This window comes from Lagopus muta, chromosome 24, assembly GCF_023343835.1.
Source record: "Lagopus muta isolate bLagMut1 chromosome 24, bLagMut1 primary, whole genome shotgun sequence".
In the NCBI taxonomy this organism is placed as follows: domain Eukaryota; kingdom Metazoa; phylum Chordata; class Aves; order Galliformes; family Phasianidae; genus Lagopus; species Lagopus muta.
In genome coordinates, this window is record NC_064456.1 from 3625935 (window position 1) to 3645305 (window position 19371).

General features: G+C 50.7%; 1 protein-coding gene across 3 annotated transcripts in view; it reads left to right on the plus strand.

The window, feature by feature from the left end:
- Nucleotides 1-19371, plus strand: part of LRIG2 (leucine rich repeats and immunoglobulin like domains 2) — a 57204-nt gene that overhangs the window by 29101 nt on the left and 8732 nt on the right. For 2 of the 3 annotated variants that reach the window (XR_007373209.1, XM_048925738.1), the window contains exons 1-12: nucleotides 9288-9477; nucleotides 11072-11143; nucleotides 11671-11745; nucleotides 12168-12302; nucleotides 12648-12791; nucleotides 12892-13035; nucleotides 13533-13676; nucleotides 13920-14063; nucleotides 16883-16963; nucleotides 17733-17804; nucleotides 17933-18001; nucleotides 18701-18864. Coding sequence is in view for 2 of the 3 variants with exons in the window: in XM_048925738.1 (XP_048781695.1) it covers nucleotides 9476-9477; nucleotides 11072-11143; nucleotides 11671-11745; nucleotides 12168-12302; nucleotides 12648-12791; nucleotides 12892-13035; nucleotides 13533-13676; nucleotides 13920-14063; nucleotides 16883-16963; nucleotides 17733-17804; nucleotides 17933-18001; nucleotides 18701-18864 (1246 nt within the window). In the remaining variant the exon portion in view is untranslated. Of the gene's footprint in view, nucleotides 1-9287; nucleotides 9478-9826; nucleotides 11144-11670; nucleotides 11746-12167; nucleotides 12303-12647; nucleotides 12792-12891; nucleotides 13036-13532; nucleotides 13677-13919; nucleotides 14064-16882; nucleotides 16964-17732; nucleotides 17805-17932; nucleotides 18002-18700; nucleotides 18865-19371 lie in introns of those variants that run through there. The other variant, XM_048925739.1, reaches the window with a different exon arrangement.

Below are 19371 nucleotides of genomic sequence, written 5' to 3' on the forward strand. Positions count from 1 at the left end.
GCGCTCATCGGGAGATGGATAGTGATTAAAGACAGGGAGTTTGGGAGCGGACTCAAAGTGCCACTCCTGCAATGCCTTCGCCTGCAAGCAGTGCTCTGCCGGGGCACGGGATGGGAGCAGCAGTGAGCTGGGATGGTGCTGCCATGCTCCTTCATTTGTAGATGGAGGAAAGCCATACTCAGAGCCACTGAACTTCCGCCTCCTTTAGAAGATGGATTTAGTATTAATCCCTTCAGGAATTTTTTTTTTTCTCATGAGGAAAACAGGATATTGTTTCAGGATATTGGGCAACAAAGCTGCCCTTTAAGGGCAGCTATAAGCAGCCTTGCCGCCCTCACTACTGGCTGCATTCGTTGCTAATCGAGTTTAAGATTTGGTACAGCCAATGCACTTCCAGAGAGGTCACAGCAGAGCAATTCCAGTTCAGGATTTCTGTATCCCATTGTAAACACTAAAGGCCTGTAGTAACCTCAAAATATAATCACTAGCTTTGGTTTCCATTGAAACTAATGTCTCTAGCAGCTGCAAATTCAGCCCTCCCGTCTTTGTCAGCACGCGTGTCCTGCTTGATAAGAGGCAACAACGGGAGTCAAATCCAGGAATTATTGGAAATCTCCAGGGAAAGCCTGTCCTTCTGAGATATCCGTCTGCTTCCTGATGGTTTGGGAAGTTTTTCTGAACCTTTGGGCTCACACTTCTCAGCCCACCTCCAGCTCCTGAGGTTACCCACCCCAGCAGCCCTGGGACAATGGCTGTGGAAGAAAAGGCGTCAGGGCAGTCCCTGGGGAGCAGCAGCTCCTCTGAATGATGACAAAGGCGTGACATTGTTTAGGGCTGTGCTACAACTGCTGTCGTTGTTTACAATATAACGTGTCTTAGGAAGAAATTGTTTGTTGAGAAAATGTCTAAAATTGCCACCAATGATCAATAGAAAAATCCCTGCAATTGCCGCAGCCTTCACGCTGCGCACGCAGTGACGCACGTGGCTGGGAGCAGGGTGCAAGGGATCCTCAGCCACGTGCAGGTGGCACAGTGGACACTAAGAGACATCATACAGAGCATGGTCTCGCTGTTCCCCCACTCTGTGCCCATTCCTCACCTCTCAATGCGCTCAGGCTGTTCTCCCGGGGCTGCTGCCGTACAGCATATGCCAGCATGCCACCTCTTGCCAAGAAGCTTATCTGGCACAAGAAATCACATCTGTTCATCCTCCCTTGCTGTCCTTGCAGCCAGAGGGAGGTGGTGGTTCTTGGTGTACTTTCAGTGCTGGCTCCTGCTCCATGGGGATTTGGAAGGTCTCTGCGTGCTGCGGGGGCTGCCGGCCCTACTGCAGATTGCTGCCTGTCTGCTCCCAGTGCAGCTCCCTGAGCGCTGGCTGCCCAACAGATCCCCGCTCTGGTGTTCTCCATGCCTGCAGGGGTTCAGAGGGGATCAGAGCCCACCTGGAGGTGAATCACACCCTGGGCTGGAACATGGCAGAGCCATGCAGCACCGCGCTGGTGGGGGGCACAGGGACCCATCCTCGGGGTGATGCTGCAGAGGGACACTCTGCTCCAGCCCCACCTCATTCCCAACCCCTCACACTGGGGTCAGTGCCTCAGGGACATCCAGACTGGTCTGACCGGTGCAGGGTCTGGTTCTGCAGAGCAGGGGGACCTGGCCAGGCCTCAGTGCTCTCCAGTAGGATTTTGCTGTCCCAGAACACTCTGTTTTAATGACTTTATTCCTGTTTTCGGGGTGGGGAGGAAGAGGTGGGGGCTCTGCAAATCATTTAAGCATATCCCACGTAAAATGACTTCATGTGTCACTTGCACTGCCTCACCCACCTCGTCCCCTCCCTTCTGTCTGTCCCCATCCACAGAGCCTGTGTTATTTTCATGTGACCCACAGCTGCTGCCAATAGCATCCATTGCCATGATGGCACTGCTGGGATCAGCCCCCACTGCCTGCACCTTTGTCCTGTTCCTGAAAGGATGGTAAATGTTCACATGGTGATCTCAGGACAGTCTCACCACAGTGAAAATCTGGAGCTCCAGGCTGCTCTCCAGCTCCAGTCCCAACTGCAGCAGCTGTTTCCCTGGGATGTTGCACAACGCCTGATTTCTCTGTGTGTTACTCGGTATTTTCAGTTCTGCATCATCTTTGGGGAGCTCAGTGCACTCTCCAAGCTCTGAAGCAGCCGAGGACAAACCTCAGGGCTTCGGGACACACAGCAGGATGAGACCAGAGGCTGCCCTGCCTGGCAGCACTGCCAACACAGACCCAGGACCTCACTGCTGTGTGAGTCCCTGGGAGGCAGTGAGTGCCCAGCCAAGGGCTGGAGTGTGGGAGCTGAGGAGACAAAACACAGCCGCCAATGTTTGTTCTGAAACCTGCCCAGAATTTCTTTGGCCTCAATGAGGCTGAGGATTATTTTCCTTAAGTATTTTTAAACCTGGAGCCTGGCAAGGGCCAGAGGGCTGGGATTTCCTGGCCTGGGTGGATGAGAGGAGCCTGATCCTTCCACGCCATATGGGAAGTGCTGGTTACCTGTACGGGGTGAGCAAGTGTGGCCAGGCTGGCAGGAACCTTGGGAAGGAAGGCACCTGCGGGAGGAAAGCAGTGCAGGAGGAAAGCAGTGCAGGAGGAAAGCAGTGCAGGAGGAAAGCTATGCAGGAGGAATGCACCTGCAGCCCTGAGGCCCCATGCCAGCAGGTTCTGTCCTCACAGCAGGCACCCTCTCTACCAGGATGGGACCAGGGCTGCCCTGTGCCCTTGTGACAGCCAGGAGGGGAAGGCAGCAGCCAAGGGGTCAGGGATGTGCTCATTTCCCCCACACTGGTCAAGGGGATGCAGAACCCTATGGGCACCCAAGCAGGGCAGCTCTGGAGCTGCTGGAGATGTATTCACATCCATGGAGTGAGAGTGGCCCAGCTTCTGGGGCTGAGTGAAGCCATGGGGACTCGGCACAGACTTTGCTCTGTCTTTTCCCTGCCAGCCCACTCGGGTGCCCCAGTGTGGCTCACTGGCAGCAGCATGGCAGCAGCCAGGTGTGGGGTGGAGCAGCTCTGTCTCAGCACCCCACTGCTCCCCCCTGGCTGTGTGGGTGTGAGCAATGGAAGGAAAGCCCCCACCGTGCTGGCAGCTCCCTCGCTTGTGTGTATCAGCAATGCTCTCCTGGCCTTCCCCTTGCTGGCAGGGTTTGGCAGTGGGACAGCCACATTTTGCTCCCATTCAGCATGGGTGAGCACACGACCTATTGTGTGCATGTGTAAATACACAGATGTGTTGCTTGTTCCAAAACCCTGCTTGTTCCTTTCCCAAAGATCCAGGATGGACAATGTCAGGAAAGCCTCCGTCCTCCAGCTTTGTTCAACTGCGTGTACTGGGAGGAAAATTCCCTGCAGAGGAGCTCCCAGCACCATGTGCTGCATGCATGGCAGCTGCTGGTGTGCCCAACCCTGGAGCTGCTGGGATGGGTGAGCAGGGCTGGTGCCCACGGGAGGAGAGGTGGGGCCCTGTGCTGCGTGCTTGTTCTTCTGCTGGCACCTTCTGAAGCAGGTTGGGCCCTTTCCCTGTGCACACACAGGCCCAAGTCCAGTGCCACCAAAGTACACCGAGCGCTGGAGGAAGTCCTGGCCCCATGCTGCTGACAGGACTTTGCCTTTTGCTTCTGCAAAAGGGCTGCAGGTGACTCTTAGCCCTAGAAGCTGCTGTGCGGCCGTCCCGCAGCTCCCTGCGTGCTCTGAGATCCCCAGCTCAGCTGCACTCCTGCAGACGCTCCTGCAATAACACCGACAGCACAGTGCTGGTCTGAGAAAGAGCAGCGCTGCCATGGGCAGACAGCACAGCAGCACAGCCTGAGATTACACCCCTTGTAAACACTGCCAAGCACCCACGAAAACCATCGCTTGCTGCCCGATTCGGCCCCACGTTCTTCATGTGCTCTTTGTGTTTGCTGAGCATAACTCCTGTGGTTGAGCTGCGAAGGCAGAGAAGTTACGCAAAGCAATCTGATGACTCTGATGGACAAGCCAGAACTGCTTTCTCACCTGAGGGTGTCCCATAAAATGTCTTTTGACCCAGTCACAGCCGCACAGCAGCCCGTGGCAGGAATCTGGCCATGTGCATGCATGTGCTGGCCCCACAGAGATGCAGAAGAAGATCCTTGAACAACCTCAGCCAACATCCAAACAGATCCCAGATATCCCGTAAACAGATGGGGGTAAATGTGCCCCACAAGCTGCTCGTTCTGCGTTATCGTTCCTTTCTAATAACAGCTGATAAGCTGTGGATCAACAAACATTGCTGCTACTCCCCAAGCCCCACTTCAGGATAAATAAAGCCTGCCTTCTTTCTAAGCAGGTCGTGCTCCCTCTTGGGATGAAGACACTGCTACCCTTTCCCTGGTTTACAGGCTAAAGAGGACAAAATGTATTAACGGGTACAAAAAAAGCCAGAGAAAACTGGAGCAGGAGCAGCAAGAGACATGTCAGACACACTCCCATTAGCTTCCCTTCCAATGTGCGTTTAACAGATAATTCGTTATCATCACAGTCCAAATTTAACCTGCTGGAAATCTGCTGTGGGAGAGCTGGCTGCAGCTGCAGCATTTCAGCTGGGCATAAACAAACCAAAAAACACAGCAGAAGCTTGTTTTTGATTAAACCCACTGCTGCCAGGCACAAATACGTATTTTCTGGGTGGAAGTTCATTGGGGCACAAGCACCAAAGATCGTCCCTCCCTCACTGAAAAACAGACTTTGTGCCCCGCGCTGCACGTCCGCATCCCACACCGGTGGCCTGGGAGGAGCAGGAAGCAGTCGGGCTTCGGCTGCACCTCCTGCAGCAGGAAGCTGCTGCTCAGCCTGGTTCTGCCCCAGCTCGCTGCTGTTCCTGCACACCTCCCAGCCCTCTGTGAGATTTCAGGCGATGCTTCGGCACGGAGGAGCAGATCCCCGCGTGGGCATGGCAGGGCTGTGCATGCACGTGGCTGTGTAATACCATAACAAGATTACCCTGGGACACGATGGCTGTGAAATAATCCACAATATCACTCAGCAAATCGCAGGATCCAATTACTGCTTTGCATGACACCGTCCTGGAGTGGGGGGCTGAGCAGTGCCGTCCAGCTCCGCTCGCCGTGCCCTGGTGTCACTCAGCATTAGCACATTTAGCCATGCCCTGTGGAGTGCTGGCCTCACAGCAGCTCCCTGTGCCTCCTGCATGCAGTCGAGCCTCCCTTCCATCAGCTCCCAAGCATCAGCCCCAGCAGCACTGGGCTGCTCTGTAGTGCTGCTCTGCCCAGGGCATGTAGCAGAGGAACAGGGTGATGCAGCCACGCCGAGCTCCGCTGTTTGCAAACAGCTCTGCAAGACACGTTCCTTGGCCCAGCACCTGCTCCCTGCAGCCAGCAGGAGCACAAAACCCAGCACTCCAGACCCAGCAGTGCTCCCGCAGCGCCCAAGCAGCGCTCCGCAGTGCTCTGCCCTTGGCAGGTGTTCAGACAGCAGCCCTGCTGCCAAGACAGGCAGGGAACGTGGCCAGCTGCAAATTTAGTTCATTTTTGGAGCCTTTGAATCGCTGGCCGGCTGCCAGGCTTGTTATTTGTTATTTGTTGGTCTCTTTAAGTATTTTTTTTTTTTCCCAAGTGAATTTCAAGCTGGCAAGTGGAGCCAGACAGAGGAGCGTGGCAGCGCGATCCACCCCGAGCACCAGCAAACCTGGGCTCTCACCTCTGCTGCAATGGGAATAGAATCGAGGCTCCCAGCACTACAACTCCTGCACTCAGCCCTGCTGCACAGGGATGGCACAATGCTGGGCTGGAGGCCTGGGTTTGGCAGGCAGTGGCCAGTGCTTGTGGCCTCTGCGAGCCTGGCCAGTGGTGATTAAGAAGCGAAACAAAATGGGGGCAATTTAAAAGGGAAGAAATTGCTGTTCCGTCTTGGAAACCTGATCCGCAGCTCCATTTCCCTCCAAAGGAGAGAAACAAAGGCTTTCAAGTGGCTGCCTCAGAGGGCAGGAGGAGAGGGGCTGCAGGGCTGGGGCCACCAGGAGCTAAAGGGCGGAGATGGGGAGGATGGGGCAAGGATGGGGAAGATGGGGGAGGATGGGACTGGGATGGAGCAGGGGTGGGGCGAGACAGGTATGGATGGGGCAGGGATGGGATGGGATGGCAGGGGCCGTGGGGCAGGCAGGTGGGCTCGTGTTCTATGCCCTCCCCCCACCTCATGCCTCTCTGCCATTGTTCATGGCCCCAGGGGTCAGGCTGCCCTTCCTCTGCCCACCACCTTTCCACCACACCTCCTGCCCTTCTGTGAGCCCCCACAGCACCCCAGGGATGAAGGAGCCATTCTCTGGAGCCCTGGTGAGGCTGAAGGAGTTGAGAAAGCAGAGAGTTTTCCTTGGTGTTTGCTTTAGACAGAGCTGTTGCTGCAAATCAGGTGGCTTGTGCTGCAAGGCCTGGTGAAGATAACGGGGAGGATGAGCTCCCCTGGTGAGTGTCATTTGGAGAACTTGAATGGGGGCTCTAAAGCTGAATGCAAAGTAAAAGATTAAGATCGGTATTTGTCCCTTTTCTTCCTTCTTCCTTCCTACCGGAGCAAAAATACTCCTGTTTATTGCTACAAACCCTCGGGGCTGTATGGTGAACTCCCAGCGGGAACCAATGTCTCAGGAGATCAGAGATCCCAAGAACATCCTTCTGCCAAAGCTGCCTCTCTAATCAGCCCCATTCATCTCCCTCTGCAACTCTATTTGAGAAACGAGTACGGGTCAAACACGGGACAGCTTCCTCAGCACTACCACCCATCTGCAGCCTCCCTCAGGTCACACATTGGGGTGGCTCATGGTGGACAGCTTCCCACTACCTTTTTCTGTAGCCTGGCTTGCATCTCTGTGCTCAGTCTGCAAATCCACCGCTGCTGTTCCCCATCAGCAGAGCTCACCCAGCACTGCCCCTCTGCTGCCATGCACTGAGCTGCAGCACCGAGCTCCAGACCTTCCTGCTGTATATTCTTCCTAAGAAAATAAAGCATCACTGTCCTATTAATTATGTGAGTTACGGAGCAATATTTTTCCCAGAGTCACCTACTGGTTTGCGTATTATTTTTCCAGGCAGCTCAGCCAGTAGCCTGGCAACGCGGTGACCTTATGCTCTGCACAGCTTTGAGTGTTATATCAGCCACACTGGACTCTCTCCACTGCTCCATATTGCTCAGCCCCTCATTAGTGCAATTAATAAGCTGCTTCTGTCAATTCAATCAAATGCCAGGCTCGACAGCAGCGGAAAGTTTTGGCAGTTCGGGTAGGAGAGATTCTGGGCAGCACTGGGAAATTGCAGGAAACCTTTCATCTCCCCCAAGGAGCTGAACAAGAATGGGATTGTGGGCCTGGGATTCTCTCAGGTCATGTTTATTTATCGCCTGCTCGTTAGTATAATAAATCAGATCCCCTGTCACTTTGAATGAAATCAGAGGTTTGCTGGAAGGAACTTGGCAGAACACCTTGATATTATTCGTGATGGTGCAGACAAAGGCTCACGGAAGGCGATGCCCTGGCTGGGCAGCACCTCCCACACAGCAAAAGCAATCTGGCCACAGCAATGCGGTCATCCCAGGGCAGGGAGGGATGCGATGGGCTGGGGGCACACTGCACAACCGCACTGCACAGCACGGTGTGCCAGGGGTGCACAGCAGCGGGCAGGGATGTTCCTCCTGCTGCCACCAGTTCCAGGGGACGTTTGGTGGGAGAGCTGCCTGCCCTGCCACTGCTCTGTCATCGCTGCTCCAAGTGTGTGCAGGAGGCAGAGCTGCCCCTCCACCTGCAGTCACATGCACCGTGATGGCATTTCATTTCTCACTGCAGACTTTGTCCTGGCTCTGATGTTGCTGTGCTCCTTGGACCTGGGAGCTCCCATGGCTGCAGGCAAGACCCTGGTAGGAGGAGGAGACCCTGGTGAGCATGGCGTGGGTCTGATGAGATGCTGCAAGGTCAGGCTGTGCCCATTGCACTGCTGGGAGCACCCTGGGGTGGCAGCAAGGAAGAACTGCTGTTCTGTTGGTCTGAGCAGCGCTGCAGGTGAACGGCCCAGAAACATTCCTAAAATAAAACTCCCTGGGACATTCTTCAATCTGGTCTGGCAATGGAAGTGCTGAATAAAATAAGAACTTTCATCCCAAGGTTATGACAGAACAGTTGTGTTTTATTGGTCAATTTATGACAGCATTCACTCTCCACGCCGGGATAAACATTAAACTCTTCCTAATTGCTCAAAAGATGCAATGCTGGGGGGCAGCTCGTGCCCTCATTGCAGCAGGACCAGCGGAGCACCCCGGCCCCAATCGTTAGCAGCCGCGACTCCCGCTGACCCATAAACGCTCAGGGAAAGAAACAGCCGCTGGGAGGGGAGGAAGGGCCATCTGAAGATGCTATTATTGCTGCAGTAATTTCCCTGGAAAAACAGCCCCCGGTTGCAGCCATGTGCGAGGAGGAGGAGGAGGAGGAGAGCCGCTCCGCTGAGACGCCCCCCCGGGCCGCCCCGTTCCTCGCCAGCCCGGTGCCAGCGGGCAGTTCCGCGCTGTATGCCGGGCGGCAGCTCGCACCTCCCGCGGGGCCGGCCGGAGCGAAATACCGCCGGATCCGCGGGGCTCCTCGGGGCTCGCGTGCCCCCCAGCGGCCAACACGGCCCGGCGCAGGGACCGCAGCCGGCGGAGTGGAAGCGCTGCTCCCACGGCCGCGCCGCAAGTACAGCCGGGGCGGGGCGGGGAGGAGAATGAGCCCGACGGCTGCGGTCGGAGCGGGGTGCGGGCCGCTATTAGCGTGCGAATGTGGCTGCAGTAGCGATGCTGTCACGCACGCAAATTGCGGTGGGAATCGTTGTCGGAGCCCCGCGCGGGGGCCTCGGCTTTGTCTCTCTGAGGCGCTCCGTTGGGCTGCAGAAGCCCGACCGAAGGAGATGGACGAGGGGCGGGAAGGGGCCGGGAACCGCAACCGGCAAAGGCACGGCGCGCGGCGGAAAGGGGGCGGGGCCTGATTCGAGCAGGGGCGTGGCTTAATGCGATCGTGGTCCGATGCGCTCAGGATGCGGGGCCGACGTGCCGGGGCGGTGCGTGAGCTGTTCGGGGCGGGGCTATTTGGAGCCCCGCCCATCGCTCAGCTCCCCGCCTTAGCCCCGCCCCTTGCCGCCCGCACGCCGACGTGATGACGCGGCGCGCCGGGGGCGTGGCGCGGCGCGGGGCCGGGCGGGCGGTGCGGGCCGCGCCGCGCTGAGCCGGGGATGCGGGGAGCGGGGCCGGGCGGCCCGGCCGCCCGCGGGGCGCTGGCCCTGTTGCTGCTGCTGCACCTCCTGACGGCGTCGTGCGGGCGGGCGGCCGCCGTCGAGCCCTGCGCCGCGCCCTGCTTGTGCCGCCGCGGCCTGCTGGACTGCAGCCGGCAGCGCCTGCCGCCCGGGGCCGGACCGCGGAGGATCGCGCCGTTGCCCGCCGGCACCACGGCGATGTGAGTGAGCGCGGGGCGGAGCGAGGCCGAGCCTGAGGCCTAGCGGGCGGAGGGCTGCGGTGAGGCCCGGCCGGGGCCTAACGGGTCTGCGGGTGCTGCGAGCCGCGCTCGGCCTCCCGGCGGTGCCGTGGGGCTGAGCTGTGCTGAGCTGTGCTCACTGCACAGCACCGCGGCTCTAAGATGGGCATCGTGCTGGCAGGCAGCGCTGGATGTTCCCCTACAAACAGGAGGGGAATCAACTCTTGGGAAGGGGAGATAACAGCAAGACAAGGGGAAATGGTTTGAAGTTGAGGGAAGGAAGATTGAGGCTGGATGTCAGGGGGAAGTTCTTTGCTGTGAGAGTGGTGAGGTGCTGGAACAGCTGCCCAGAGAGGCTGTGGATGCCCCGTGCATCCCTGGAGGTGTTCAAGGCCAGGTTGGATGGGGCCCTGGGCAGCCTGGGCTGCTATGAAATGGGGAGGTTGGTGGCCCTGTGTGTGGCAGGGGGTTGGAGCTTCGCGATCCTTGAGGTCCCTTCCAACCCAGGCCATCCTGTGATTCTGTTCTGCTGGGTGCCATGCTGGCTCTGAGCAGCGTTATGCAATTCCACATCTGCTGCAAACAACATTCAGTGCGTTCTCTGTTGTGGCTTTCAGGATTTTGGCACGTGGAGCACATTGGGGGGGAGGGGGTGACATTTTTCTTTCCGTCTGACAGCTGTGGTGGTTCTGAATCTCAGCGAGCTGTGATGCATAAAAGCTGTTTAAAATGAATCAAAGCACATTTTTTCTCACATCACAAAGTCCCAGATGGATTTTCCCCCCATTGCTGTTCATTGCACCCATTGCTGTTCATTGCACCCATTGCTGTTCATTGCACCCATTGCTGTTCATTGCACCCATTGCTGTTCATTGCACCCATTGCTGTTCATTGCACCCATTGCTGTTCATTGCACCCATTGCTGTTCATTTCACCCATTGCTGTTCATTTCACCCATTACTGAGGACCGAAACATTCCCTTTCTCATAACTGCCAGACCTGCGGTGATGCTGGCTGTGTGCTTTGGTTTTCCTTGCTGCTAGGAAAGCACCTTTGGAGCGTGTTGTCCTGATGAAAGCGGGCAGCTGTTAGTGCATCTTTCCTGCTAAATCACACGTGCTGTGTGGATGACTGGAGGGTGATGGAGAATCAGGCACTTGGTGAATGCTGCTCTGTGTTGTAACATTCAGAACTCACCCTGTGGGGTGTTGTCAGTTTTTGGCTTTTCCAGGGATGCTGTTTGGTTCTGGAAGGAGCAGCAGCCTTAGCTGTCAGTTTGTAGATCATGCTGTGCTTTTCACTGTGTGTTCATCCATCCATCAGTGTGCTTCACCAGGACAGCAGTAATCAGGTGGAGATACGTCAGTGCTTCTCCAAGTACGAACCAGATACAAAATTTCTCCTAAGAAGACTACATGAAAAGCTTGTTAACAGCATCATTGCAGTTAACCATCACAGCATCTCCCTCCTTTAGTGAGAGAGCATCAGAAACACGGCTTACAGCTTTTAGGTTGCATAAAATGCACGATTTTTCTTAATTCCAGCATCCAGAATAACTTTTCTCTCTGTTCTGCAGGGATTTAAGTCACAATCATATCTTGTCATCCAACTGGAGCATGGATTTGTCTGCTCACACGCTGCAAGAAGTGTAAGCATTTTTCACAATGATAAACTCAGCCTAATTGTAATTAATACTGCATACCGAGATAACTGGTCTGACTTGCGGAAATATGCAATACCAGTTAATTTAACATGGATGCTTTGCTGGCAGCGTGTTTTATGTAAAACTGATCTCATAAAAAGAAAACTTTCTCATAAAAGATGAGAGGATACTTGTGAAAAGAAACGAGACATTTCATAGAATCATAGAATCACCAAGGTTGGAAAAGACCTAAAATCATCCAGTCCAACCGTTCACCTGTTACCAACAGCTCCCATTTGTTTTCACTCTGGCAAATTATGAGTTAAAGAGGAGTGATGGAGTGCAGTAAAATGGTGGAAGCTGATGGGCCTCACTGTGAAGTTCTTCCAATTGTTGGTATTTATGCAGTCTGCTTTGTCTGCTGATGTTGGTAAGATGAAATTGCTGAATGTTTGGTGATTGCATTTTCTGTGCATGTATGTGGGAGGGGTTTTCTCCTCTTAGTGTCAGTAAAGGTTGTTTTTTGCTTTAAGGAAAATGAATTACAATGAGCTGAGTGAAATTCCCTATTTTGGAGAAACGACTTCCAATATCACCCTGCTCTCACTGTAAGTAACAGCTCGGCTGCTTTTTCCTTGTTCAGCAAATGGGGGAATTGTAGCAGTGCTTTGGGGAATATTGAGCACTCTTTGGAGAAGTAGGAATCAGTGAGACAACCGAGTCACCCTGAATTACCAACAAAGTGCAGTCAGGTACAGCAGGCAGCTTTGAAGGGGAGGGATTGGGTCTTGGAATGACAGTTCTCACAAGGAACAGGGTTACAGATCCAGAATGTGAATCTGTTCATGTGTCAGAGCAGCACATAACTCTTGGATTTCCAGTATTGCTTTCAGAAGGAATGTTCTGAAGCGTGTGCTGCGTTTCCAGTTTGGGTGGTGCACTGATGATGTGCAGCATCCTACAGCTGTTTCAGCTGTGCAGCACGAAGGATGGGATGTTTTGGGGCTCATCTCTTGCTGGTGTTTTTCAGGGTGCACAATGCCATTCCAGAAATAAACGCTGAGCAGCTCCAAGTTTACCTTTCATTGGAAAACCTGGATCTGAGTTCCAATCTTATATCAGAAATTAAAGCTGCTTCTTTTCCACGGATGCAGCTGAAGTACCTGTAAGTATGTGCTCTGCTGTGCCCGGGGTTCCTGGCAGCAGTGTTGAACACCTCACCTGCTGTGTATTTCTGTCTTAATGTGGGATTTGAGCTGGCAGGAACAAACGTGCCTGAAATAAAATGCTGTTCATAGCAGTTTGTCTTGCTTTTTCTCAGATAGTGTGGAGAGCAGCGCTGTCAGAGTGCTGGTACATCAGCCAGCAGGGACATGGAGTCATTTCTGCTCCTGTGATGCAGATCCTTGTTGACGTTGTTTTAACCTCGCCTAAATGAAGTGTGGGCCTGTGGTTTTGTTCATGGAGTTCTCCATGTTCTAAAAGGTTTCTTTTCCCTCTTCTCCCTTAGGAATCTGAGTAACAACAGAATCAGCACCCTGGAAGCAGGCTGCCTCGATAATTTATCTAGCTCTCTCATAGTGCTGAAGCTGAACAGAAATAGGATTAGTGTGATTCCACCAAAGATCTTCAAATTGCCTCACGTGCAGTTTCTGTAAGTCGTAGTCTTGAAAGCTCACAATGCATTTGTGTTCATTGTGATGTGTGTTCTTGATCAATTGTGCTTTAATATTTTGCTGTCTTCTTTATATAAGGGAACTGAAAAGGAACCGGATTAAAATTGTGGAAAGTCTTACATTCCAAGGCCTGGAGTCCCTGAAATCCTTAAAGATGCAGCGCAATGGGATTAGCAGACTCATGGATGGAGCATTCTTTGGCCTCAATAGTATAGAAGAATTGTGAGTATACTTAGTGCTAGAATTTCTCCTAAGGAGTTTTGGGGTGTGTGGAGGGGCAGAATCATGTCCTCTTTGGCTTCCCTGACACCAGGGCTGTGCTGGAACAACGACGAGCATCACAGGATATGAGCTTATAGATCTGCGGTTTCCCATTATGTTGGTGTGTCTGTTCACTCCAGAGGTGGAGGGATGCTGCCTTTCTGTGCCATGCAGAGTTAGCAAAAGTTTCTTGTTTTGTTTTGTTTTTTTTTAAAGTGATGTTTTAGAGACTGTAATTTCAGTTCTGCTGGATTGCTGTTGCCATTGCCATTATGATTGTTTTTTTTAATATACTTTTGTTCATTCTTGGTTTCTGTCAGATGAATATAATCATGCATTTCAGGTTCTATAAGGCCTAGTGTCAGTAAATCATTCTGAGATCTACTTGGTAAACTTTGGGAAGTAAATATTTCATTGATTATCTGTTTGGCAAATGTTTTTCCTTCTATTTTCCTTAGAGAACTGGAACATAATAACTTGACAGAAGTAAACAAGGGCTGGCTGTATGGGCTGCGGACACTGCAACAACTCTTCATAAGCCAGAATGCCATTAACAAGATCAGCCCAGATGCATGGGAGTTCTGCCAAAGACTTGCTGAGCTGTAAGCCCTGGGCTGCTTTTCAGTGGGGATTTTGTAATGTTGCAAATAACATATTGGATAGCACAAATGCAGTCAGTTACTGGAGGAAGTACTTGACTTCTTTGCTAAGCTTGTGTATTTTAGTTTTGTTTTTTTTTTAATAAGTCTTCTGTTAGAAATTAAGATTCAGTACTTGATTGTTTGATGGTGTCATCACAATAAATCCCCTCCACATGCCTCTGAAGTGCTGTTCAATGCTTCCAGAGACCTGTCGTACAACCAGCTAACTCGCCTCAGGGAATCTGCCTTCGTGGGACTTGGTTTGCTGGAGAAACTGAACCTGGGAGACAATCGGATCAGTCACATTGCTGATGGTGTCTTCAGAGGTCTGACAAACCTTCGAACCCTGTGAGTGCAGAGCATTTCTGACAACCTCATTTTAAACTTTCTGGAAGTGAAGGTGCTGAGCTTTGCTCTCAGCAAGCCTGAGGTCGGTGTTTTGCTGTCCTGCCTTCAGATACAACAGGGCAGATCATCATTTGGTGTGCTGAGATGATAGAACCTCAGCATAGCTAACACAAACCAACCATTTTAATGGTGCTAATGAGCAGTGACTTGATGACCTTGAGCTCTCGGTTGCACGCCATACCAGGTGTGAGGAGGTGCAGACAGTCAGCTTGCAAAATGCCAGCCTGGACCTCTCTTTACTCCAGGTGTTGTTCTTAGGGTTGGAACCTGCTGGCTGCTGTGTGCGTGCAGGAGTCACAGCACAGCATGTAGGAGAGCTGTAGGATTACTCCTTTCCATCAGAGGCACAGCTCTGCTTTTGCCAGGACCTTTGTCACCAGCTGAAGCTGTTCAATACTGCTGACAGGACCCAAGTATTAATTAAAAAAACAACCTAAAACCTCAAGTAGATCCAAATGCTTACGATCATCCTGAACAATGATAGTTGAGAAAAGAGTGAAAGTTTATAACCCCTCTGTCAGTTCATTAAATAAATGCTTAAATAAGCAAACTTAGCAGAGAAATTTATGTAAGCAGTCATATTCTGTTAACCTTACTGCAACCTTTTAATGAAATAATTAGAACTAATTTCTTAGATTTAGAGTAGCATGAAAGAAGAACAAGAGCAGATTAATTAGTCGGTTTTCCCGGGCTCCTCAGGGGCGAGGAACAGCTGAAAGGGTGCAGTCTGCTTCAGGCTGGAATTTGCAGGACAGCAGCTCCAAGCATTGGTGCCCAACCAAGCAGAAGGAGCAAACTCCTCCACTCACACAATGAGAGGCTTTTCTTTTGGGCTGCTCACTCATTTTACTGAGCAGTTGAAGTAGTGGAGTGTGAAAACACTTCAAACAAGAGATACTGTGCTGCTGTCAGATTGCTTCCATTGTTGCTTGTATGTGATTTGTTTCAGTGCTGAGACTGGCACAAGTGTTTGTGTGTTCAGCCCCTGCCACCGTTCTGCACGGTCGCTTCGGTGACCAGGAACAAACTCAGATCTGTACATAAAGCCAAGGTACCAGGAGCACAGTGAGATCAAAGGTGTATTGAGGAGCAGCCCTGAAGTTTGAGACTTTAGAACTTCGAAACATTAATTGCTGCTTTAATACTGTAACTTGGCACTGATGCTGCTCTGGCACTCAGAATATAAAATTCTGAAGCAGACCTGGAGAGAATTCAAGAAAATAGTTCAAATCATAGGAATTAGCAACTTGGGAATGCGTTTGGCATATTACTCATCTAGTTGTTTTTTTCATTAGATCATATCTGTATCCAGTACATTAAACTGAACACGTTCCAAAGAGGAAAATATCTTAATGTCAGCAACTGCTAAGGCTGCACTGGAGTCCCTGGGGTACACGAATGGTGGAATCACAAGCACTGTTATTTTTGTCCTGAACTTTAAAGTCCACTTATTGCAGAAATGCCTCACGCAGGGTATTGAGGACAAGGCTTCTGTCATTCAAAGTGAGAAAGTGTGATAGCCCTGGCAGCATCCTGGGGATTGATCCTGGTCCTTCCAGAGCATTAATCCACACGTTTACAACCCCCCCCCCCCCCCCATCCCCAAGGGAATATGGATGCTACCTTTTTCCACCCTTAGCAAAAGCAAAGTAGCATTATATGAGATGATGCACACAGCTGTGTGCCTGGTTAGCATGCTGTGTCACAACTTCTTTGGAGGGTCCATTGAGCTGAGGCACGTAGTGATATCTGGTAAGGTGCAATATAAACTGTTTTTCATCTGTTTATCTTCCTTTGAACACTTCTGTCTGCAAATTCTTCTGTGCACAGTGGTTTTAAGGCACAAAGTTTTGGCTTTATCAGTAGAAACTCTTTATTTAGTCCATGCCATTCTGCCTGAAAATTTCTGAATTTATTTCACCTTCTCTCTAAAAAGCATTTGATCCTTCCAAGCCTGTTCTGCTCTATTGCTTTCACTGCTTAGACCACACTGTTCTGTGTGAGGGGCAGAGGAGCTGTGCAGAGATCGAACAGAAATCCCATTAGCTTGTAACAAGATTTGTGAGCAGAATATCACCTTCAGTCTGAAAATCTACTACTTTGTGCCTGGCAGCCTTGCTCCATAACCTGTGTGTAATCTCTCAGTATGCTAATGCTGTTTTAAGCCTGTTACTCAGGGAGGTTAATGCTGCAGTGGATTGGTTAACTCACTTGCATGAACCAACTTGCTGCAGGAGCCTCTCCCAGCTCCTGGTGAATGGTCCATCACGTGAGTGCTGCTCGTCAGGCTGGGTCTTTCCTTAAATCCCACATCAAGAAATCACACTTCAGAATTCATTTGTGGTTCTGTCTGAGGCGCTGATCTCCAACAAATCTGTTTTCCCTCACGTCTCTAAGTTGGATGTTCTGATAAATACAGATCTATGGAAGTTCTGAGACCTTCCAGGTGATGCTGTCCCATGGAATCATAGAACACCCCAGGTTGGAGGGGACCCATGGGAGTCATCACATCTGACTCCAGGCTGCACACAGGGCTGCCTAGAAATTCCAATGTGTGTCTTAAGAGCATTTTCCAAATGCTTCTTGACCTCCAGCAGGCCTGGTGCTGTGACCACTTTCCTGGGGGGTCTGTTCCAGTCCTGACCCAGAACACCTTTCCCAGGCAGTAATATAACAGTCAGTTTTCTTCCATAGCTAAGCACTAGCAGTGGTGGTGATGATGTTGCATGGTTTGTAAGAAGATTTTTCTGCTCCTGCAGGGACTTGGGGAACAATGAGATCTCCTGGGCCATAGAGGATGCGAATGAAGCATTTGTGGGACTCAGCAGGCTGGATAAACTGTATGTATTACAAAACATCAGAGTGACAGTGCTTCAGAAGCAAACAAAAGAGGGAAAATGCAAAATATAGAGTAATTGTGAATGGCAGAAAGCCTTTCTGTTTGGCAGCTGAGTTTCCCCTTCTATGCTAGGACAACTCAGTGTAGATTTGGGTTCCATGTTCGTGACCACTGAGTCTGTGTAGTGCTGGATCATTTTGCAGGACCAGTTTGAAGAAGTCATTTGGCATGAAGAAGGCATTTGAATGCAGCTGCTACTGAATAGCTCCCTCGTGCTGTGTGGTGACTGTCACTCTTTGTGCCTTAGTTTAGGAAAAACTTACTATTTCTCTGAAGGAAGAGGGGAAGAAAAAGTATTGTTGAGCAAATACGAAACAGCATTCAATGATCAGCTCTTCAGTACTTTGGCACTCTGTTCAGTGCTGTGTGCTTTGTAGGAAAATAAAGCATTCTGTGGAACTGCAAACACTGCTTGTGACAAACAGCATAAGTGTGCAGCCTCAGGAGCTGATGTGGCTGTGGCAGATTAGGAACTTGTTGCTCCCTCCCAAGAACTGTTCTGTTCTGCTGGTTTAATTTTCTTCTGGCCCATCTCAAAGATAGAAAAGAAAAATACTATCCTTAAGAAAATTAAATGATTGAATACTACTTTTTGGAGCTTAAACTCTCCTAGAATGAAGAAAACCTTTGTTAAACGTCTTAGGGAACTTTGGGTCTTATGAGCTCGCCTTGAGATTGACTGCTTTCTGGGCTTGGTACTTGTGTTGCAGAATCTTACAAGGAAATCAGATTAAATCAATTACGAAGAAAGCATTCTCTGGTCTTGAAGGACTTGAACATCTGTAAGTACTTTGCTCTGTAGAACTCCTAGTTGTTTATTGCTTTCAATTTTGTATTCTCTCTCAAGTTTACAATGATTTAACTGAAGGTAGCGTGTGAAATCATTCCCACCCGTTGTTGTTCCTTGCAGAGATTTAAGCAACAACGCAGTAATGTCCATCCAAGAAAATGCATTTGCCCAGGCTCAACTGAAGGAGCTGTAAGTCTATGACAGTTCTTTACAGTTCTTACAACTCTTCCTTTTGTAAAGACTCCATCAGCCATTGTGGAACTGACTGATGTACATCCCACTCCCATAACAGAAGAGTTAAAGGTCTTGTAACTTACCTGCTAAAAGTCCCTGGCACTACACTAAGCTCGATTTAGGGCTTGACATTTCCTGACTTATAATCAGAATTGCTGATCTGTATTTATGAATAAATTGTTCACCAGGATTTTTGGGGCAGGGGGGAGGTTATCAAAACATACATTTTGTCACCACCTTTTTCAGGCTAGGGAAAGACCTTAAAATTCACAGCTAGGCAGAAGATTTTAGATGCTCAATGGATGCTTAAGCTGCTATAGAGCTTCTTGTCATCTTCAGACACGTGAAGTATGATGACATGAAGTGACCTTTGCACCCAAGACTAATCCCAGTGTAACACAGTTGTCTCTATGAGATAAAGTCTCTGAATATCATGTAATCTGTTTTAAAACTGCTATCTGGTTAGCATTGCCCATATGGACTGTTAGTCTGCAAGGTCTGCTAGTCTGAGGAAGGTGAGGAGAAGCACATTTACGTGTGAGCATAAAAGAATGCTGTAAATCTTACAACTTCTGGAAGTATGTGCTTTAAAATTGTTCTTCTGGGTGAAATGCATGACCTTTGATCACACTGCGTTTTGCCTTCCTTCTGCAGGGTTTTGAACACCAGCAGCTTGCTCTGTGATTGCCAGCTGAAGTGGCTGCCACAGTGGCTCACTGACAGTCACTTCCAGCAGGCTGTGAACGTCAGCTGTGCTCACCCTGAGTGGCTGGCAGGGCAAAGCCTGTTCAGCGTGGAGCCTGATGACTTCGTCTGTGGTTTGTATTTTTAATTCCTATTGACATCAAAACGAAGTAATGCAGATCTGTGCAGGTGTCTTCCTGAAACCAGGCTGCAGCACTGCTGGAGGTGCTTGGTCTGTGTCATTCTGTGAGACTGCTTTGTTTTTCATTCAGATTACTGTTTAAAAACTGATTGTGTTTCTGTTTCTCCTGTGTGTGAATGCCTTTTGCTTTACAAGAGGTGTTTGGCTCTTTCTTGTTTGCTCCTCTCCATACCAGCAAGGCTAGGACAGTTAATGCTCTGACGTAATTTCTGATGCTCAGAATCTGCAACGTTTATCTGGTCTCTGTGCTGCCACAGTTTCAGACATGAGCCTATTTATTTCTGTAACCAAACTGTGAAATGGAAAACTGAGAGACTGCCCACAGTCATGTGTGAAGTCTGCGGCAGAGCTGGAAATAGTCTGCTCTTCTGTTATCCAGTAGTCTAACAAGTGTTGCTTTTGCATACATAATTCTTTAATTGTTTTGGTGGTAAAGGAT